Source organism: Synchiropus splendidus, chromosome 2 (assembly GCF_027744825.2).
Source record: "Synchiropus splendidus isolate RoL2022-P1 chromosome 2, RoL_Sspl_1.0, whole genome shotgun sequence".
NCBI lineage: Eukaryota > Metazoa > Chordata > Actinopteri > Syngnathiformes > Callionymidae > Synchiropus > Synchiropus splendidus.
In genome coordinates, this window is record NC_071335.1 from 13,523,153 (window position 1) to 13,544,727 (window position 21,575).

A 21,575-nucleotide genomic window follows, 5' to 3' on the forward strand; every position below is an offset into this window, starting at 1 on the left:
GGTATCCTACCTCTGATTGGCTCACACGCTGTCCATCACCTCCCATCCGCCACGTGATTGGTTCGTCACTCCTCGTGCTCGTCTGGAGCTCGAGAAGGACAGCCATTCCCGGTGACTCCTCGCGGTTGATGCCGCCGCTTATCTCCGTGGAACCGACGGCTGCTGCGTCGCTCTCCGGGAGACGTAACCCGGCCGGTTTTTAATGAAGCCAGCGCCCTTAAACGGGGCTCGCGCGCTGCTCTTGGTTGGGTGATGAGGTTCCGCCGCTGCTCGCTGCTCTGCGGTAGGAGGATGGCACTGCGCTGGACCGTGTGTCCGTGTGAGTCCTCGGTGGCCTATTAAGATTTCAATTAGCCGACACCGTAGCATCGCTTCAGGACGCTGTGGCGTGGGAACTACGGGGAAACGCAGCGCACCGACGATGGAGGCGCACACACGGTAAGGCTTGATGTGACCGAAACGTTATCATGTCCGGTTTATAATTCATTTAAACTACATTCTGGGCGCCCCCTGTCAACAGCTGCTGTTTATCTGAGTGTTAAAAAAGACCCCTCACATGATAACGAGCCTTGTCATCGATGTTGTTTTGATGCCTCGAGTGTCGTTACACAACCGCAGAGCTGAGGAAAGCCGCTGTGAAACAGGGGATGATGTGTCATTTTGGCTACAGATGTACATCCAGAGGCCTGTTGTTTCTCCGTCTCCTCACCCTCCTCCTCTTCCTCCTCCTCTTCCTCCAGCAGCACTGGACCAGGAGATCGAGCTGCTCTGTGCGAGGACCCTAAGGATAATAGGCTCATTCACATGTTCACAGAACAAAGCGTTGACTAGCTCTCGTCCTCATGAAATAGCCAGTCTACTGATGCTATCTTACTGAAATGCTGTCCGGTCACTTCATTATATCAGTCTTGCAATTGTATCTGGATATTTTAAATTGCATTTCTTGTCTAGATATCTTGATCGGCCTGTGCCTTAAAGTTAGAGCTGAAGAAGTGTGTGAAGCCTTTAAACAGATGTATCAATGTAGCTCATATTACATGTATTAGAACCTTTATTACATCAACAGTGAAGTAAAGCACAAAAATAAATTGCCAGTAAGAAGGGAATCCAGACCATGGGCTGTTTGTGGTGTGGCACTGAATCCAAAACAAAATGGCCAGCGTCAGACATTAACTGTATATTGCTTGTGACTGATTATCACTGTCAACCGGCTGAAATGAAATACAGAAATTCTGACCAGAAATATAGTTGCATAAAGTACTGTGCACTTTTGTTGTCTGTCCCTGGATGGAGCAAGCAAATAGGAGTTGTGTCCCCCTGTTTGAGGGCTGGCGAGCAGCTCTGTGGGAAACCTGATCTCTAGTGCCACGACAATCATATTTTTTTAATATTTAATACATGAAACATTCTTTTTTTAAGGGCGATATTCATCCTTGTATTCTGCTTGAAAATGCCTCAACCCCTATCGTGAAAGTCCATGTACCATGGAAAATGGAGAATCTAATTCCTTACTGTTTACCTTGTTTTTGTTTTCTGATGACTCTTTAACACACTGATGTTTCGGTATTGTGATTAAAAAATGGCCAGTATAGCTAGATGGGATGTCAAATTAGGTATGAGAGTTGTTTTCCAGTCAGTCAGTACCATTGTCTTTTTGGCCTGCTGGTATTTTTTCTTTATCTTGATCAGCAAGAGCCACATGATCACAGCATGACAAAGGAAATATATCTGTGTCCATACTGAAATAGATGCAACGTGACCTCAATGTGAGATGAGATACTTAATTTTTATGGGTGTGATTTCATGTGTTTTCTATGTAGCTATAAGACTGTGTTAATCATTGCAAATAACTGAACTGTGCTTTCAATATTCAATGTTCCTGTACAATTTCACTGTGTAACGGGCTTTGGTTCATGATCATAGGGTCATTATGCTGAAGAAGTGGCATAGAGCATAAAGAAAAAGGTAAATTTGCAATTTATTTGTTGTTAAAATATTACATTGATAAAGACAGATTAATTCAGTATTTATTTTGGATTGCGATTATGATTGTTATTATGTGATGTAGTCATTTTGCTCATCATGATATATGTAGTGACCACCATTGAAATGTTACTATCAACATCGTAAATAATAGTCTTCAAAATAGATTTCATTCATTGAACTCAACATGGACTTTGTCAGTTGCATGAAAACAACATTTGGTGAAGAACAGAAATTGCGTTCTGATGCGAAGTATAAATGACAATATCATTTCAAGTGCCTGAAACATGCCTGGATTATGTTTCAGGTCAGTACATCAAGCAGGATTGTTGCCAGACAAATCATTCCACCACCCTGACACTTGTCAACAGGGCCCATCAACAAACCAGCTGAGTCTGTCCCAGTGAACTTTGACTCCAAGCCTTTCTGCATGAGCTGTCCCTCTGATATACTGGTTGCTAATCTTGTCATTCTGAGTCACTCCCAATGAAAACGGGAGCATCTTCAACTCTGACTCTTCTGTCTCAGAGCTACTGTCTCATACAGCATGGCAGGCCTCACTACTGTTCAGCCTCATAATGCTGTTATTCCTATTGGTGTGTAAAAGTCAAATGTCACTTGTGTGGTGTGCTATCTGTCAGGAAAGTTGTGTTTTATTGGTGAATCTGGTCAGGAAGATGATGGATTTTGAAAGTGACTACTTCTTAGTATGACGCTTTTGTGCTTTGAAATGTAATTTAACTTTTTTTTTTCCTCTCTAAACCGATGGAACTGGTACCAGATGCTTTGGGACATGAGATGCAAACCTTCTTCGGTAAAACTCCTCAGATCAATCTTCCCTTTTGTGGAAAGAACAAAGGCAGTCCAACTTAATATGTTGTACACATAACAAAGGACCATAATGGTTTCAGTTAAAGAACAGGATATGCCTTTGTGTATTCTTCCAATATGGAAATCTCATTCTGCATGCCTTTTTATGATGCGTTGAACGTTCACAGACTCCTTGATGAATCTTTGGCTGGACTCCACTGTCTGAAAATAAATATAACAAAGCTGTCCTGGAATATGACTGGACGTGAGAGTATTTATGTGCCACACTTTGCCATAAAGAAGCCATAAGGCTACATCAAGTGGTAGATGTAGTTGTGAAATTAGTTGATCCACCCATCGCCATTTCGTAACTGCAACAGCAAATAATTCCTATCGTCCTTTATAATATTAAATGTCATGTAGTAAAAGATAATAAACTATATGGATATGAACAGGCAACTAACAGGTAGTCATAATTGCAGCAAATATGAAAGTATGATCTACAGATCAACTGCACACAATTACCCACCGTGAGAGTAAAAGTTGAAAGTCATCATGCGCAAATTGATTCCAATTGTTGAACGCCCCATTGCCCTTTTGTGCATGTGTTTTGACTTGTCAATACACAGGCGTCCGTGCAGACATACTGGATTAAGCTAATGGAGCAGATCCATGGTCAAAACATAGCATCAGCCTTAAGGTAGAGCCGTGAGTCATGAGGTAAACGACTCATTACTTTGTAGTTCTAGTGGCCATTGTCACATGGATTCTATTAGACAGGGCAGCGTTGATGGCGCTTCAGGGTAGAATATCCCGGTGTCAGTGACCTGAACTCTGAGGGAATAACCGGGGGAATTTACCAAGGGGTCACCAAATGTGATGTGTTCGTGAGAGCAACACTGATCAATGCACAGTTTAATGTGAGCTTGTTTACTGAGAACATTGGGGTGATAGTCATGCTTGCATGGTGACACTTGCACAATATCAAACATGCGATGCTATTCTTTCATAATTTGAGAAGACTCAACATGTCCTAATCCTCCTGCGGTGCTTAACTCTGACACGGGAGCGTTGTAAGTAAGGCAGCGCAACTCTAAATAACTCAATAAGTGTGGCAAGATTTTGAGGTGTGAAAGTCAGAAATCAGGGCGTCTAATCTGGTCAACAGATCTGGTTAGGCAGGGTCACAGCTAAACTTAGACAATAGCCAGGATCCACTTTGTGATTTGAAATGCAGCATTGTATGTTAATGCCGTCCGTACAGGTTATCTATACATGACTGCTTTTAGATTTCAGCAGCGCTGAGTGTTGATCATTGCATTCTTGCTTGCAACGTGATCATCAGCAGTGGCTTTTGTTGCCTCTGATTAGATTTGTTTTTCTCCTGAGCAATGGATTCTGTTTGAGACCTATCGAAAAGCAAATGATGAGAAGTGATCTTAGAAGACTGCTGGGAGCTTGTTTGTGTGTGGAGGAAAGGTAAATGAGTTTCCTTCTGTCTCTACATGCAATGTTTTCCCAGGAACTCTCCGCGGATGTGTCACAGTATGATGAGTATACACAGTGATTTAAGCTGCGGTAGACAGAAGTGGGTCACATGAGGGTGTGGAGCGTATATGCTTGTGAAATTCATCATTTGTGTGTCTAAGTACGACTATGACCAATGCATATCAGGAGCCAGGGGTTTAGTGCAGGAGCACTGTCCTCACTGCGGTTCTTCTGCAGCTGAGACGTGTTCAGTCCTGGATTGTCGACGACTTCTAACACAGCCATGCTTTTACTAATCCATCCACCTTTTTTAAAATGGTGTTGAGAAATAAATGTGCTTCAGTCTCACATTGACTCAAACCTACTTAAACCTGGATTTATCTAACTTGCGATGATCTTGAGTGGTAAATACCCAGGTCATTGGAGAAAAGGATTTCATAGAACGTCTTAGTCCAAATTGGCGTCATTCCCTTTACTGTTCTACTGTTAGGACCTGCAAGATACTCAACACTTCTCTACTGGACAGGTAGCAACCAATTCAGCCAGTCAAAGTTGAGACATGTCAAAGTAGCTGTTGGATATCAAGAGCCTGAGAGCAGAGCTGTCAAAATGGATCACTCAGAGAAGACAAAAACGTTTATCGAGTTTTCTCCAAGAGGCCACGTTTATTCATGATTTTTGTTGTTTTGTAGTATCTTGTATTATCACCCTGTCTGCTCTTGTCCAGGTTGACTTTTTAAAGTTAAGTGACACGGCTTTATTATCGTCCATACTGTGATCCTATACTGAGCCTGACTTGAGTCAGGATATAGTATCTTTATAAAACATTCATCTGTTTCCCCTTAGCAAACTAAACTAAGTATTAATTCAACTTGAATTTTTAGTTCAGGATCAATTAATTGGGATGATGTTGGAGCCATTTCCAGCTTGTTTAAGATCACTTTCTTATCAACCTAGTTGCTATGCAATTGTGTTGTATATTCCATCCTTGTTGGCTGAGTGTTTTTAAACTCAGTGCTACTACTTCCTAGCATTCGAAGCAGATAATCCCACTAGAATTTGACTACAGTCGTGACAGCATGACAGATGAGTGAGAAGGGTGTGTCCAGTGCCAGCCCTGCTCATAATCCTGAGTTGGTATTTGGATGCAGATGGACAGAAATTGAAATTCCCCTCTTTCTTCTCTTACTCGGAATGCGCTCCTTGTGTTCATCTCTTGCCGTGACCTTCCTGATCAGATGGTTGTTTTGCTCCTATTTTTATCTGACATCAGCTGTACTGCAGGCTGTTTGGTGTTCTCTTGACATTGTTTTGCATTTGTTGCATCATGTGCATGACTGCATGGAAACATCCAAACACAATCAGGCTTATTTGTAGATTGTTTTACCTGTTTTAGGAATTAATTCCAGCTTGTAGATACATCTAAAGTATGCATGTATAGGATTGTTCAGTCTTATCAACATGAAATTTTGTATTACAGTAACAAACGTGGCGATTAATTTATGTTGTTTTTGTTTGAAGCGGATGTATTTACTCATAATAAATTACGTGAAAGGCTCCAGACAAGATGCACACAAATAGCCAGAACTCCTCGTAGCCAGATTCTAGAGCCAAAAAAGGCTGATCTTTCCATACTTGAATTGCATCTGTCCCATCAGAATATGTGTCCACAAAGAGCCGGCTACATCACTTCTTTGCTGTCATCTTTAAGTCCCATTGTGCTGAGTTGTCAGTGAAGTTTTAGATGTCATGTTACTCGCCTTCACTATGACCCTAATAAAAATGGACACAGTGTATTTTTTTCTACACTGCACTTGATACGCATTGATCTGCTTGAATGATTCCTCCAGTGATGGTGAAACTTCTATGTCCACACAGTGGCAGTTTGGGATAAATAAAGGCACTTAAATCCACAACACTGAGTTACTACAAGCAATGACTCATTTGCGGTTTAAGTGTTAATGTTACTGCCCTATTCTATGTCAACAACAGGTTTGAAGAACTCTGATCAGATTGGCTGTGCGGCCCTCCAGAAGGACGGTCAGGTGACAGCGCTGAGGAGAAGGACTATCTGCGCAATTTGGACATCCTTCTGACACACGCCATTATCTTAATCCCCCTCTACTGCTACTACCATGTCGACGGCAAGCGGAAGCCCAGAAAGAGAGGGTTCTGGTGGGGCTCCTTCCCAGCTGGACTGCCCCTCTTCACCTGGCATGGACCCAGACCCTTTGTCAACAGGAAGCCCAGTGCTGAGTCCAGACTCATCCTCCCATGATGCAGTGCTGTCAGCACCGGCAGTCTCACCAGCCGACTCGGAGAACCTCAGTCCAGACGAGTTGGAACTACTGGCCAAACTGGAGGAGCAGAACAGGTATAATTTGTGTTTTGCTAGTGGATTGAAAATTTTTTTACATTCAAGGAGAATCTGTACTGTTAACCCTGACTAACATCAGCATGCTTGAGTGAGCCAAAAATGATATGTTGATGATGGAGATGGTTTTTACTGTTTCATTTTGGTGTGTAATTCTGAATTATGATAATTAAAATGAGTTAAACCACCTTCGCCTTAAGCTTAAGTCCACCAGTTGAAGGTGAATTTGCACGCTATCATGCTGTCCCAGGTTGCTGGAGGCCGACTCCAAGTCCATGCGCTCGATGACTGGGTCCAGGCGAAACAGCGGTTCCTCGCTGGTGTCAAGCTCCTCGGCCTCCTCTAACCTGTCACACCTTGAGGAGGATACCTGGATCCTCTGGGGCCGCATTGTCAATGAATGGGAGGAGTGGAGACGCAAGAAAGACAAGCTTTTAAAGGTATGAAACGCATGACCGTGGAGGCTAGGATCTCATGAATGCTAACACTGGTACCTTGTGTGTGCGTGACAATGATAGTGAAGAAATTCGGTTTGTTGTCATGCTGTCTAACAGTCCAGGGAACTAGGTTAGATGAGAAAATCTGCCTCATTGTTCCGCCTTAAACCCACGTGTCAGTTTTGTAAGCCATTTATCCCTCAAACACAAATTGCACTCGGCTTCACCACACTCCGGGTGTTTTGTAAATGGATTTGAACGTTCTTATTTGCACAGAACTTGTTCCACTGTTACCGCAATAAATACATTAAATAGTGTAAAACAGGTCAATTTGAAAGACCTTGGATGACTGCATAGATTGCCTTTATTCATGTGGTAATGACTTGACTTGATCAATTTCCCTGCCTCATGGTGTTAAAAATCTGTGTGCCATTGTCATGCTCATCCTATTATTCATGTCTCACATCAATAACAGCAGGTTAATGGCCTTCACTTCTTCCTACACCACAGTACTGACATCCTCATACGCACTCTTGGCACATCCTGTATTGATTTTCAACTCTTCCTCTTTGATGTGGAACTCATGTCCACCCATACACTGTGGCTTAACCAAGTCACTTCCTCCTACTGTCAGCAGTTACTCCTAAGATTCTTCGGCTTATAACCACATCCCATAATACTAAACTGCTGCAAATCAACATTCCGATCTGTGTTATCTTCATCCACTCATTGATTGATCACTTAGGAGTCAAGTCCAGCCTCCCAGCCGTTTGAAAGCAGGCATCATACCATGATACCGATATTGAGCAAACAAAACATGGAAGAAGTTGTAGTGAGTAAACGTTGTTGTCTACTGTTATACAGGAGTTGATCAGGAAAGGTATCCCCCATCACTTCCGTGCCATCGTCTGGCAGCTGCTGGGAAATGCTACCGACATGCCGGTGAAGAACCAGTACTCCGAGCTGCTGAAAATGTCGTCACCGTGCGAGAAACTCATCCGCCGAGACATCGCACGCACCTACCCCGAGCACGAGTTCTTCAAAGGACAGGACAGCCTCGGACAGGAAGTGCTTTTCAATGTCATGAAGGTGAGTCCAGGATGATGTTTGTCTATAGTGTTTAGGTGGTAGTTACACTTGCAGCAACCCGAGAAAATATTATATTACTACGGGTGAGATTCGATAAAAAAATAATCTAGTTCATTAGAGAATTTGTGATAATTTATCTCTATTCATCGCTGTTTAATGGTGGAAGAATATTTGCCAGAAGAAGCCACATTTTTCGATTAGAATGAATTTGGTATATTAGTGAATCAAATGATGGGCCCATACATACATTTAAACAACAAAATATTGTTTATTCTGCATCACTTTGACAATGAATCACGATGGTGACTTGATTTATTCAAGTTTTTATATCACCTTATTTAAACTCTAAGCTCTTTTAATGTCTTGAAAATATTTGTCTTAAAATGAAACTTGCCCCCTGAAGCGGCCTCTTGGAATAATTTCGACAGACGTCCAGTTTCAATACTGGTGCTTTTATTGTCTGTTTGCACCGTGAAAACTACAGAATAATAAACCGAAAAGCACATACATATTACACGATGCATTCATCCAATCTACATACTATAGGCACATGCGTTCGAACAATCGTACCTCGTTTCGCCTTCTATGAGCACTAAATAAAACAGTTGGCGTGGCTGCTCTCCTTCGCTTGTCAGTTCAAAATCGTGATACAGACAAGTGATTGATCAACATTCAGAACATACATCTCTCTCTGTACATCAAGAACAACGTGTGTTGAGTATCTCCGCGCGAGCAGTCACATATGCGCAAGAGTCTCAGGAAAAGCGAAAGCATGTCCAAAATGTCGTGACATAAAGTAAGAAGTGCACAACTGAATGAACAATGAAACTACAAAACAAAAAAAACACTGTAAACTGCCTGCCATTACACCCCCCATAAGTCCAAGAAGCGTATTCACAGCTGATTCCTCCATGTTTGTTGTTGTTTATGTTTCCCAGCTGCAACGATCAGGAAGTCCTGCACTTACAAAGGTTCCGTGTTGTCTGGAGAGCAAACTGTTATATTTAATTTAATTTAATTTAATTCTTAAATATTTTAACATGTTTTTTTTGTTGTAATTAACTCCTTAAATCTCATTTTTTTGTCTGTCTAAGGCTTATTCCTTGGTGGATCGAGAAGTGGGCTACTGCCAAGGGAGTGCATTTATCGTTGGGCTTCTCCTCATGCAGGTAGTTGTTTCATTAAATTATCTGCAGTTTTTGGGGGTTTGTTTCCGTATCAAAAATGAGCCAACCTCTCCCAGATGCCTGAAGAAGAGGCGTTCTGCGTGTTTGTCCGGCTGATGCAGGAGTACCGTCTGAGGGAGCTCTTTAAACCCAGCATGGCAGAACTGGGTCTCTGCATCTATCAGTTTGAATATCTGCTTCAGGTAAAATGACCACGAGTCATGATCTTTTTATGCCGCCGCCTGTACAGGGGATTAATGTGACTGCCATCTTTGTGTAGGAGCAACTCCCTGAACTCAATGTCCATTTCCGGTCTCAAAGTTTCCATACGTCCATGTACGCCTCCTCGTGGTTCCTCACGCTCTTCCTCACCTTCCTCCCGCTGCCCGTTGCAACACGCATCTTTGACATATTTATGTATGAGGTGAGCCTGTTTTTCACGTTGTTTCCTGTTTAATGTAATTTGCCAAAACTAGAAATCAAAAGGTCTTTCCGCAGGGCTTAGAGATTATCTTCCGTGTGGGCCTGGCCATCCTGCAGTACAACCAGACGGACCTCATTCAGCTGGACATGGAGGGCATGTCGCAGGTAAAAGAAATGCACATTTTCCAGCTTGAAAATGATCTCATGATCTTGCACTCACTGTACTGTTTTGAGAGCTCTTGTTGACTCCTTGTAAAATGAACTGTTTTTTATTGTGTCACTGTCATGAAGACATTTCTATCCTATAGTTATAGCTGTCAGGACATTTGCCCTTACAATCAAGTAGCTCTTTCTCCTGTTGACGTTGATGCTCAATTGGCTGCATGTGGCTGTCTTGGATTTAAAAGAAGATCCATCCTATTACCAATGTGCCATCTAGAACACTCACTGTCACGTTGATAAATGATATTTTGGGACTGTAACATCCTCAAGTGTAATTACGTAAGCAGTGTGATGCACAGGATATCTTGGTAGCAGCTGGACTTTCCTTAATCCTCACATTTTTTACAATGCTTTTATTGAATTTAATCCGACATGTCCCCTCCAGCATTTCCAGAAGGTGATTCCCCACCAGTTTGACAGCTGCCCAGACAAGCTGATCCTCAGAGCCTATCAGGTCAAATACAACCCCAAGAGGATGAAAAAGTGAGGCTCAAACTTGGCATGAGCCCTGTGTGGGAGTTATTGATTTATAATGCTATGCACTTTTGTTATTGGCAGGCTGGAGAAGGAATACACTACAATCAAGAACAAAGAAATGGAAGAGCAAATCGAGATAAAGGTTGGTTGTTGAATGAAATCGTCTTCTTAAAGTGATAAAAAGTAATGCAATGTTGCTTGTGTTGCAGAGGTTACGTACAGAAAACAGGCTGCTGAAACAGAGGATTGAGACGTTAGAGAAGGTTCGTCATTTATCCTACTAATCATGACCACCTTCATACTTCCTCAAACCTGATAGAGGGTCGCAATGTTTGACAAACCGCCTCAGACGCAACACTGTTACTGTTGTGAGACCTTTTTATTAGAGTTAGTATCCCTTCCCGCTACTTATGTTTTCATTCTGTGGTTTTATGCTTCACATCGTCTCAAAAATCCTTGACATTTAAAATGATTTGTGAAATGAATAATATATAAAATTACCAGTGATCTTGCTGCACATGAGGAGTACTATTTCTTTCCTTTTCTGCATTGTTGTCCTCATGCTTCTGTCATGCATATGACGAAAAAATTAATTAGGAAATTATAATAATTATAATAATATCCCTCTGTCTTTGTACTTCTCTCATTTTCAAATGTTCCAAGATGTTCCAAATCAAGTCTTCTCTATTAGTAACCTTTATTTCTTGAACAATGAGATTTGTTCTACCTAAATTGGCTGTGATTTTCAGTCTTCTTAAAACTGTTAAAACTGTCTTCTTAATGTCTAACTGCAGCTGTTCTGCTCTTCAAATCTGAAATTGTCATCTCTCGCCACTACTCTATTTCTCTCTGCCCCCTTTGTTTCACCACTTGCTTTTCTGTATCCTATTCTTTTTTCTTTCATCCTCTTGTTCCGCCTCTTGGTGGCGCTGTAGGAGAGCGCTGCTCTGGCAGACAGACTCATACAGGTATAGTATTGTGAACTTTTCCTTCTGACCTTTCCGTCCTACTGTTTTTCTTCTTTTTTGACTACCATCTTGATCATAATCAGCTGATGCATGTATCTTTCAACCCATAATAATTTTTAAAAGCATCTGCATGCGGCATGTGATTTTTTCCCCTTTTTTATATTATATTATATTATATTATATTATATTATATTATATTATATTATATTAAATTATATTATATTAGTGTAGCCATACAGATAGATAGATAAATAGATAGATAGATAGATAGATAGGTAGATAGATAGATAGATAGATAGGTAGATAGATAGATAGATAGATAGATAGATAGATAGATAGATAGATAGATAGATAGATAGATAGATAGATGTATTACATTGTTTAGTATTAGTGATTATAATATATACATTTTCTCAGTCATTTACTTTAATAAACCCAAAGGAAATTGAACTTTATTGATTCTCCTGTTGTAATTTGACCCCACTTAGTTTATGAATAATATTCTGAGTACTACTTATCATGTGACAATGTTGCCACCAAGCATGGTCATGTTTCCGTCCCCTTGTGCTTCTCAATTGCAAAGAGATGGAAATGTGATCCGATGGTTGTCAATTTAGGGTCAGGTGACCAGAGCACAAGAAGCAGAGGAGAACTACGTGATCAAGCGCGAGCTGGCAGTGGTGAGGCAGCAGTGCAACACTGCCAGCGAGAGCCTGGAGAAAGCACAGGACACCATCAAAGAGCTGCAGCAACAGAAGGTGGGCAGTAAATGCAGTGAATGATAAGAAATGATTGACATTACGGTCTCTATGTTTTTTTCTGCCTCATTTACATCCATAGTTTGTGCTTTTTTGTGTGACATGTCAGTGTGCATTATTAGCAGCTTCATCGTCTTGTTGTGACACCAGTGTAAAGTACAGGGTTTTTCAAGTATGTGGCTCCCTTTGAAAAACGCTATATTTCAATATGACCTCAATGTGCAGTTGTGGTTCACATGGTCACGCATCTGTGTCGTTCAGCGCCATTTCAGACATCAGTAAAAACTCCCCAGCATTGTCGAACACGCACGTCGTCTTAACTACTGCATTGGTCTGTTTATTTCGGTTTTTCGACGGTATTTTGCGAGCGCTTTCATTTGATGGAACTATTCAGTTTCCCTTTTCCAATGTTTTTTTTGGCAGCCTATTATAATTTTACTTTTAGTCTTGCTATCCCATCAGGCTGTCATTAAGGTTTTTATTAACTTTATTTAAAAACCTAAATGTTCCAGTCCAGTCCTGTTCTACTAGCATCCATGATTATTTTCATCTAGATTTGGTCAACCAAACCAAAACCAATTTAGTCTATTTTTGTCTAAATGAAAATGTTGCTTGGTCTCATTTTCATAAAATTCAATTTAACATTTTAAATACAGTATGAGTACCTAGCAGTTTAGATGAAACACATAGAAACTTGAAATACAAATAGCTACCAGAAAAATAGAATAGAATAGAGTAGACAATTTAAAGGCAAGAATCCTGAAAAAAACGGGATATTTTGTCAGGGAAACTGATGTATATTCTTGTGATCTCTACTTTAAAAGACAGACTATAAATAAGTCAAACTGTCATCTCTATTCAGGCTTGGTCAACCCAGGTATACAACAAAATTGAACACTAACACAGCATAACTCTCGCACCTAGCAAACAGAACAACAAACAAACGAGAAATTAGATATATGACAGCTCTGTTGTCTCTTTAAAACGCAGTGTATGTTTATTATTTGCGGCTGAGACATGCTTGCTCGTGTGAGGGGGGAGGGTCTTCGGCAGCCATAGTGCCTTTCAATGTCTCTGAAGTTGTTTTAAATAATGCCACAAGTGAGATGAGTGGAAGACTTTGACAAGTGACATGTGTCTGTGAAAATTAAGATTCATTCATGTCTCGTCATTTCAGTCAATAACATTTTGTCAGTATTTTTATGTTATAAACATGCAGTCATGCTTTTATTTGTCAACAACATTGCGTTTTATTTTAAGTTGTAGTTGACACATGACCAGCATATTCGTTGTCTCATTTCATTTTGTTCACTTGATAAAGTTTAATCGAGGACAATATTTCATGATAATTTTCATTGACAACATCCCCCAAAAACTTGTTACCTGTGATTGTTTTCAGTGATGAATGATCCTTCCTGAATGTAATTTGGCTTGTGCTGGTTGCTGTCGTTTCAGTACACAGAGCCGTTTGTAAACAACCTGCAGACGCAGCTGGAGCAGTCCAGGCTGCACGAGGCCGAGCTTGTGGGGGCCCTGAAGGAGATGCAGGACAAGGTCCTCGATCTGGAGAAGGTCAGTCTGTCATCACAGATGCTTTTCAGAAAGGTATATTTCTTTGTATTTGTGCCATGGTATCCCACCTTTATTTGTTGCTTCCCTTCAGTTAGCCTCTCTTTCATAACATTTCTTGTGCTGGCATACATTCAGCTGTTTTTCATGAATAAAATTGATTTACGAGACCAAGACTGGAGAATTGACCAGACTCGGTGTGAGTTAAATGAGACTTGTCTTGTTGTCTATGAGCCTAAGCCCACCCTCAGCCTTGTGACAAAAGATGAAATGATCAAAATGTAAAATTAATGTTAATCTCCTGGTTAGATATCAGGTGGGCACATATGTTGTATGTCCAGCTTCAGCTGTGGTCATTTACCTACCTTTCGTCTTGCAGAGGAGCAGCTGTTTACCTGATGAAAACAACATGGCGGCTCTGCAGGAGGAGGTGAAGCAGATGAAGCTGAGAGAGTTGGAGACGCTGCGCTTATTTAGAGAGATGCAGGACTCTGTCACTGAGCTCAACCAGCGCTGGCAGGTGATTATTTTTGTTTGGCCTTCATATCTGCTTTTATTCTGATAGTAATGTTCCCATCCCACTGTGTGCAGCAGCATCAAGCGGCCCGTGTCGGTGGTGGCAGCGGAGGTCACTGGAAGGAATCTCCGAAGAAGAACTCCATGAATGAGCTGCAGGACAAGCTGATGGCAGTGCGACTGAGGGAGGCGCAGGCCCAGGCTGAGCTCCGCGAGGTCAACCTGAAGGTCCTCCAGCTGGAGAGTCAGGTCAGAGTGGGTCAGCTGCTGGACAGTGGATGTTTATTTGCACCTCTAGCAGCTGTTGATCGTGATGCATTTCTGTCTCACTCTAGAACCAGATCCACAGCAAGCTGATCGGTCGTCACGAGCAAGAGCGCTCCGCCCTCCAGGATCGCCTCCAGATGCTGGCTAATCAGAACAAATCCCTTCAAGCTCAGCTGAGCGAGATGAAACGGAAACAAGCGGAGTCTGACTGCAAGGTGTGTTTGGAGGCAAAATATAATGTTAGAATACAGCTGAAATATACGTGTAAATATGTTTACATGGTGTCTTTCGCTCCTGCTCGGGTTTGACGTCAGTCTTTGTTTGAGCTATAACTGAAAGAGCCAGCAACTAGTGCTGTTTTTGACATCCTGTTTTCATTTTAGTTTAACTCAGCCTTTGACTCAAGCTGTTATTTTTGTTTTCATAGTTTTGGTCACATCCATTCTCCATCCATTATTTTAGCCTGACCTTTCTAAGACAGTTTTCAACTAGTTTTTGCCAATGAAAACTGTTTTGTAAATGAAGCGCAAATGCAAATGAAACACGTAGTGGAATAAATATCACAGAATTGAGAGGCAGCTGACAGAAATTGGTAGGGAGTGCACTTTCAGACTGTGACAGACCTGCTTTTTTTAAAACAAAAGTGAGATCTAACATAAATGATGTTGCTTTATTGAAATATAAGCTATAAGTAGTCAGCACTATATCAGACACTTGGAAAGCCCCGAGCTAGAGGGAGCATCTTAGCTGCACCTGCTGACTGTTCCATAGCAAGTGGGGATGAAATATTAAATGCTTTATAATTTACACGTTTGTTATCCCTCCTAAAACACAATATATTTTGGTAAAATTGTTTTTTTGTTTTTCATTACATAATAGATACTGTAAAGAGAGTAAAGCTGTTAACTGTATTGAGGCTTCGTCAACTCAGGTCGACAACAAAAGTAAGCACTGAAACAAACCGCACTAAAAGTCATTCAACCCAACAACAGGGAGACAGGAAATGAGATGAATAGCTGGCTAGTCTGTTCAAAACACTGTTGAGGTGCAGCCGCGGAGGGACACATTATTGGTCGGGGCGGCGTTACAGTCGCCATGGTAGCTGTTTTTGTGTCTTGTAAATAATGCGGCATGTTGTGATTGTTTACGTGTCCACAGCACTCTAAATGCATCTTGGTTTTATCACTTTATAAAAGTTCACAGACGACGATATCCAGAAGCTGCTTCACTCACAACAAGCTGCTATTGTGCATCACTTCATCAAGCTCATGTGTTCGATCTCAACAGAGTAAAGAAGAAGTCATGGCGGTGCGACTGAGAGAAGCAGACAGTATGGCCGCCATGGCAGAACTCAGACAGAAGATTGCTGAACTGGAGATACAGGTGTGTTTCTAAAATGACCTTAAGGGTTGCAGTGTATAAATTAAGTATAGCGTCTGAGTAAAGAAGGTTCCCAACCTGATCACGTGACATCTGACAACGTGAGAGGGGTCCCAAACAATTGATGACTGTTGTGTTTTTCAGAAGGAGGAAGGGCTGATCCAGGGACAGCTCAACCACTCCGACTCCAGACAGTACATCAGTCGGCTGCGGGATCAAATAGTGGAGCTGAAGAACGAGGTTGGACATTCAACACTCAAACATAAAATGGAGGTTTTTCCCTGGGGTTACAGTTGAGGGGCTTTGTTGTTTTCGTTGAAGCTTTCTGACAGTTAGAACTCTAAAAGCTCCTCAACTCAAGAGCCGCTGGTGGCTTCAGTTCTGAGTGAGGTGGTGGTTCGTAGGCTCACATGCAGTGATGTTGCATTCACCGTAACCTTTCTGATCACCACACATGAATCGTGTCACGCAGCCTCTTCACTCGCACCACAAAGACTTTCTTGTAAACAGACCACCGATCTTCCCCTGCTTCTGACATCTCGTGTTTCAGGTCGCACACTTGAAATAGTTATAGCAGAGCAACCCACACCCGTGTGAACTCATATGACTCTTAAGTTTCTCAACGTGTCTCATTGTGCATAGCACTGTGCTATTACTTTCAAGACAGTAGCTTGCCTTTGATCTGAGTCTCATTAATAATATCAATGTGTTACATAATAGTGTTATATTACTGCAATAATTTGCTTGAGTTTACCCTGAACTGCTATTTCATAGTCTTGGTCTGATAACTTTGACTGGATTCGTGTCACATTCTCAATTTATACTATGACTCTGTGGGGTGAACAAAGAGCCAAAAGGCAAAGCTGCATAAGTTTGAGCTTTCATCTATTGCCATGGTCTTTGGGTTGTGACTGAAAGAACGGGAGTGCAGATCCAAGTAGCCAGAATAGAGACGCTGAGTTATCTAGGAGAGACTCAGAGGAGATCTGCTGCTCCTGCACAACCAGAGAAGCCTGTGGAGTTTAGAGTTTTTGGATGCCTCCTAGACACCTTCTGCTGAGGCACCCTCCTTGTCCAAGTAGGAGGAGACCTCGGTGCAGACGCAGGATACGGTACAGTAGGGTGGACAATGATACTGTCACAATAAATAATGGTGGACCTCTCTTACTAGACCTAAAACTTCAATCCTTTACTCCTGTTTATGACATTGGTCGTTTGTGGGTGATTTGAGGAACTTTCACTGAGGATCGCGTTGTCCGTTTGTAGCATTAGCCACCAAGCAAACCTGTTCTGAAACAGCATGATGTCAGTTCCTGCTCTTAGAGCTCAGTGTGCTGAGTGACGGTTGTTTTTTTACATGTTATATATATTTAGGCAAATATTTTTTAGGATTTTTGTCAATTATTCCCAAACACAGTGATCAGCTCAGTTTCAGTGAATAGATTAATTTGACAGTGTGTTTTAGATTTCTAACTAGCCTTAAATGTCGGCTTGAAATGTTCGTGCCAACTTGAGTGTCATCAGCTAAGATTCTTTTACAAGTCTGAGGAAGGACCGTTAGCTCAAACGTTTTGTCGACCAGTGAAAAAAAAAATCTCAGAGCTCTTGTTCACACCAGCAAAGCAACCAACCACAGGAGAGGAAAGCAGCACAGGGTTGAGATTCTCTGGTCTGAGGTTAACACGATTTGAAAGCGGGTTTTTTTTACTGAAAAAGTTTGACGTGTATTTGGTGCAGATGTTTGATCATCTGGTGGCGAGGTTTGCGTGACTGCTGGGGGTCTCAATTCTTGAGTGAAGGAGTGAATGTGATTGCCCTTCTTTCGCTTTTCTTGTTCTCTTCCCACCTTTCTAGTCACAGCCGAGGTTTGCGTTGAAAACATGACTGAAACTTGTGTGCGTGCAGGATATGGAGTAGGAGGAAAATACTTTTTTCAAATCACAGTTCTTTCATAATGTCAGTGCTGCTTAGTCAGAGCAGGACGTCACCACAGCAGTCAGCGATGAGCATGACAGTGATGGAGTTTTCATCGACTCAGTCAATTATTGTGACTTTTTCGACATTTAAGAGCCAATATCAGTCAAAAAACATTTCCATTGGTTAACCGCTTTCCCCCTCCACCCCACCCTCTCAGCCTCCTCTGTCTCTGCTGGGTGGTGAGACAACCTCAGATTTATCATGAGTCAGTGTGGAGACAGCAGCTGCGCCAAGATAAACTTCAGCATCGGAGCGGTGAAACTTCACCCGTCTGTCAATGAAGTGAAAGCTTCAGACGTGATCTGTTTGGACTGTGTCAGAAGAAGAAGGGTTAATCTAATCTAATGGAAGTGTAATGTGTCCACAACTCGATGAGTTCAAACCAGAAATCATCTTACATCTTCCTGAGGTTTCACGTTGATTCTCTGTGAGCTGCTCTCTTGTGCTGAAGTAGCCTGTCTGTGCTCAGATCCGGCAGCTGCGAGGGCAGAAGGCGACTCCAGGCTCCAGACTCGGCAGCGCAGGCGACACCACCAACTACTCGGACCTGTGTCTGGCGAGCCCCGCCTCTGCAGACGTGGACTACCTGAGCTCCGATGAGGACCTGCTGCACAGCCCCTTGCCAACCAACGCTCTGTACCCCGGCCTCTCCAGCACCTGCCACCCTCCGGCCCGGCTGGACAGCGAGGGGAGCACGGACAGCGAGGTGGAAGAGCAAGTGCTGAACCACTCGGACCCCCAGCAGCTGTACGGCAACATGGTCTGTGCTGAGGACAACTGAGAGCGACCTCTTACTGTAAATTGAACAGACACTGTGGCACATATCAGACTTGATCACAGCAACTCATGCCATCCACAGATCGACATCCAAAACACTAACTGAACCAGAACCTGTGGCTTCGAGGAGACAAACTTTCGCCCTTTGACATGGAACATTGCTGACAGCTTCCCTTTTATAGTCCGCCCCAACCATTCTCATGATAAAAAGACATATCCATCTTCACTGCCTTCAGTTCAAGGGTCATGGCCTGGGGTCGGGAGGCCCGCACTCCTCAGTGCGTACATGCGGAAGTTATAACATGGTGCTTGATAGTGTGGTCAAACATTTCACTGCAGAAAGAAACAACACTTGCCAAATCTTTTTTTTTTTGTTTGTGTATTTTAGAATAATTTATACGTTGTTATTTATTTCCAGATTTGGTTTATTTTTTTATACATCGATGTGAAGCTACACATGAGTGTAGACGTATTAACAGAGGCCAAACTTTGGTTTCCACTTTCCCATGTGCCAAGAGCCTCCTCGCCGCTGAGTCGAGGAAACTGTGCTGCTACTCTTTTTCTTTCTGTGGCTTCGCAGGCAGATATGAGGCTACAATAACTGTAAATAGTCACCATATCTATGGAGCTGCTCTTCAGTGAGAGTGTCGGCTTGACGTGGGGCACGAATTTTGTTTGTCACTATCATCCAGAAGGAACTTCCTTTACAAGAGAGAGTTGGTTTACACGTACAAAAGTTCAATGAAAGGGCCGTCGTTGAAGGAATCAAACTATTAATACAGCAATCTTAATACAGGTATTAAGTGCACGTCTTAAATTTTCTGATCGAAGAATGTCCAAAACAAGAGGTCACTTGACTGTTTTAGTCATTTTAATGGCCATTTTATTGTCTTTTATCAAGACATGAGGCGAAGGTTTGCCTCTTCTTTCTTTTCAAGTACACGATCTGCGATCATGATATCACTTAAGAGTTGTTTTAAAATGAAAGCAAAAGTTAGGCTGCATCAATGCAATAAACAGGAGCAGCGGTGCGACCAGGGAATATGAAGGACGTGTGTTTGCAAGAGATTTTAGTGGCTTCATGTAGCACAGACCTGAGCAGCAGCACATGATTCATCACAGCTAACTGCTATGAGTCAAGTTGTCTTGCATCAAAATGTGATGGGCTTCAACGACACGCCTGCCTTCTTGTTTTTAAAAAATAAAAACAGCCTGAAAATTATCGTGATAGCAAGGTGAGCGAGCGATGAAGACCTGAAGAGGTTTGAAGTCTGTTGAGTATCTGACGTGTGGAAGATGCAGGTTATTGAAGTATGGATGAGTAGTGGGTTGGTTTCCCCTTTTTTCAAGTCATTCCATCGGTCTATTTCCTCACTTGTGCCACAGAAGCTTGAGGACAAACTGCAGAAGGCTTGAAGATGTCGAAGAAGGGCATCTGTCTTTCTGAATCCAACAGCATGTGCCATAAACAGTTTGGTTTTGTTGTTGCACTTTATTCCAAGGTTCATGTGTGTTCTGAACTCTTGACCTCCAGGGTTGATTTCTGCTGTGTCCACATCAGGTCACTGAAGTTCTGATGTCTCGCCGTGTTTTGATCAATGGGTCGAAGTGTATTGATATTTATGGAGGTGGTTCACAGGACAGAACTTTGGTAGAGATGCGTCCGGTGCGTGGATCTATTGCTCCTGTCTTCCTGTCCATTCTCTCAACCTTAAACTGAAAGATGAATTGGATCAGGATCATCTTGTCAGTGTTATATGGCGAAGTGTCTGGAAGGAACTTGAAGTAGTGGATGTCAGGTCCATCATGTGACGGGCAAATGTTCTGAGCCAGAAGACAAAGCTGTCTCTCGTTTTCAGTTCTTTTATTTGACGGTTGGCAAGAATAGAGTGTCACGAATAAAAAAACAAAATATTTATGGTTTTCCTTGAGTGGACTCAGAGATCATAGCATGAGCTCAGTCATCGGAGAGACTCCAGAGTGGCGCTGCTTCTCCCCGACGGGATGTTACCTCTTCACCCTCACGTTTGCTAGGCAGGTCCAGATAGATGTGTGGGCTGAAATGGGTCATCTGACGGGGTTGTCATCTGTTACTACTATTTTGTTTGCACAGTATTAATCCTGTGTTTGTGGGCAGCCGTGTTGTCCCGAAGCGTCGCCCACTTCATTTCTAGCTAATCTTGTCTATACATATATATATATATATCAAAGGACAGTAACAGTTATGTACATTAACAGTGATGGAGAAATGACATCACAGTATTCTCTATCCTATAAATAATACAAAATAAACTTTTGGCATTAAACTTTTGTGTAGTTCTGGTCGTGTTTACTTGATGATGTCACCCATGGGAAAACAGCAGCAGCCGTGTCTGATCTCACAGTACGAGTGAGTCCTCTGGTAAAACTGTCAACCCTGGAATTTGAATTTCTTGTTTAAAGTTATTTGTCATTTAAAGACCAGGTTACGAAGACAAAGAAGTGTATTGCAACAGGAGGGGGAGGCCTCTGCAGTCTGAAGCTATTAATAGCCCTCGCTTGTTTAGGTCTCATTTTGTGGCTGGTCTGAGAGACTCCCTTCAAAACGTTTTTATTTCACCTAAATTCATACAATAAAACATCAAAATTAACTTTTACAGTCAAAAATGTTTTGGACTAAAGTAAATATGCATTATTATTGTGTGGTAAATTGTCTCTTTATTCCCCTTGAACCAATTCAAACTGGAGCTTTACATTCACATCTGTTTTAAAGCCTTACTTGCGTCTCCTTCTGTGGCAGCGCAAATCAGAGCACATTTATACACACTTCCTGTTTCGCTCATCAGACCCTTCCGCGTGGAACCCATCCAGTTCTGTTCGATGATGCAACAGGTGTCGACATGACCGCTTCTCAG

At 42.1% G+C, this 21,575-nt stretch overlaps 1 protein-coding gene across 4 annotated transcripts; it reads left to right on the forward strand.

The window, feature by feature from the left end:
• The first annotated feature begins 65 nt into the window (after positions 1–65).
• On the forward strand, positions 66–21,205 carry LOC128754373 (EVI5-like protein). Of its 4 annotated transcripts, XM_053856947.1 has the most exons (21): positions 67–438; positions 1,924–1,965; positions 6,274–6,655; positions 6,906–7,095; positions 7,957–8,181; positions 9,276–9,350; positions 9,425–9,550; positions 9,628–9,771; positions 9,846–9,935; positions 10,378–10,475; positions 10,551–10,611; positions 10,679–10,732; positions 11,405–11,437; positions 12,055–12,195; positions 13,651–13,767; positions 14,144–14,284; positions 14,356–14,529; positions 14,616–14,762; positions 15,835–15,930; positions 16,072–16,167; positions 18,374–21,204. In XM_053856947.1, exons 3-21 carry the CDS (start codon positions 6,417–6,419, stop codon positions 18,683–18,685), a joined length of 2,559 nt encoding a protein of 852 aa, XP_053712922.1. In that variant the 5' UTR covers positions 67–438; positions 1,924–1,965; positions 6,274–6,416; the 3' UTR covers positions 18,686–21,204. The 4 variants fall into 4 exon arrangements, with proteins under 4 accessions (XP_053712923.1, XP_053712924.1, XP_053712922.1 ...); XM_053856948.1 differs by lacking the exon at positions 1,924–1,965 and having other exon boundaries at positions 66–438; positions 14,359–14,529; positions 18,374–21,205; XM_053856946.1 differs by lacking the exon at positions 1,924–1,965.
• Positions 21,206–21,575: the final 370 nt, after the last annotated feature.

Excerpts from the sequence above, each read along its gene's own strand:
- LOC128754373 (XM_053856947.1), top strand. The coding sequence starts at position 6,417 with ATGTCGACGGCAAGCGGAAGCCCAGAAAGAGAGGGTTCTGGTGGGGCT. Across the intron at positions 9,551-9,627 it reads AGTTTGAATATCTGCTTCAG|GAGCAACTCCCTGAACTCAA; the intron begins GTAAAATGACCA and ends ATCTTTGTGTAG. Across the intron at positions 14,285-14,355 it reads AGCTCAACCAGCGCTGGCAG|CAGCATCAAGCGGCCCGTGT; the intron begins GTGATTATTTTT and ends CACTGTGTGCAG.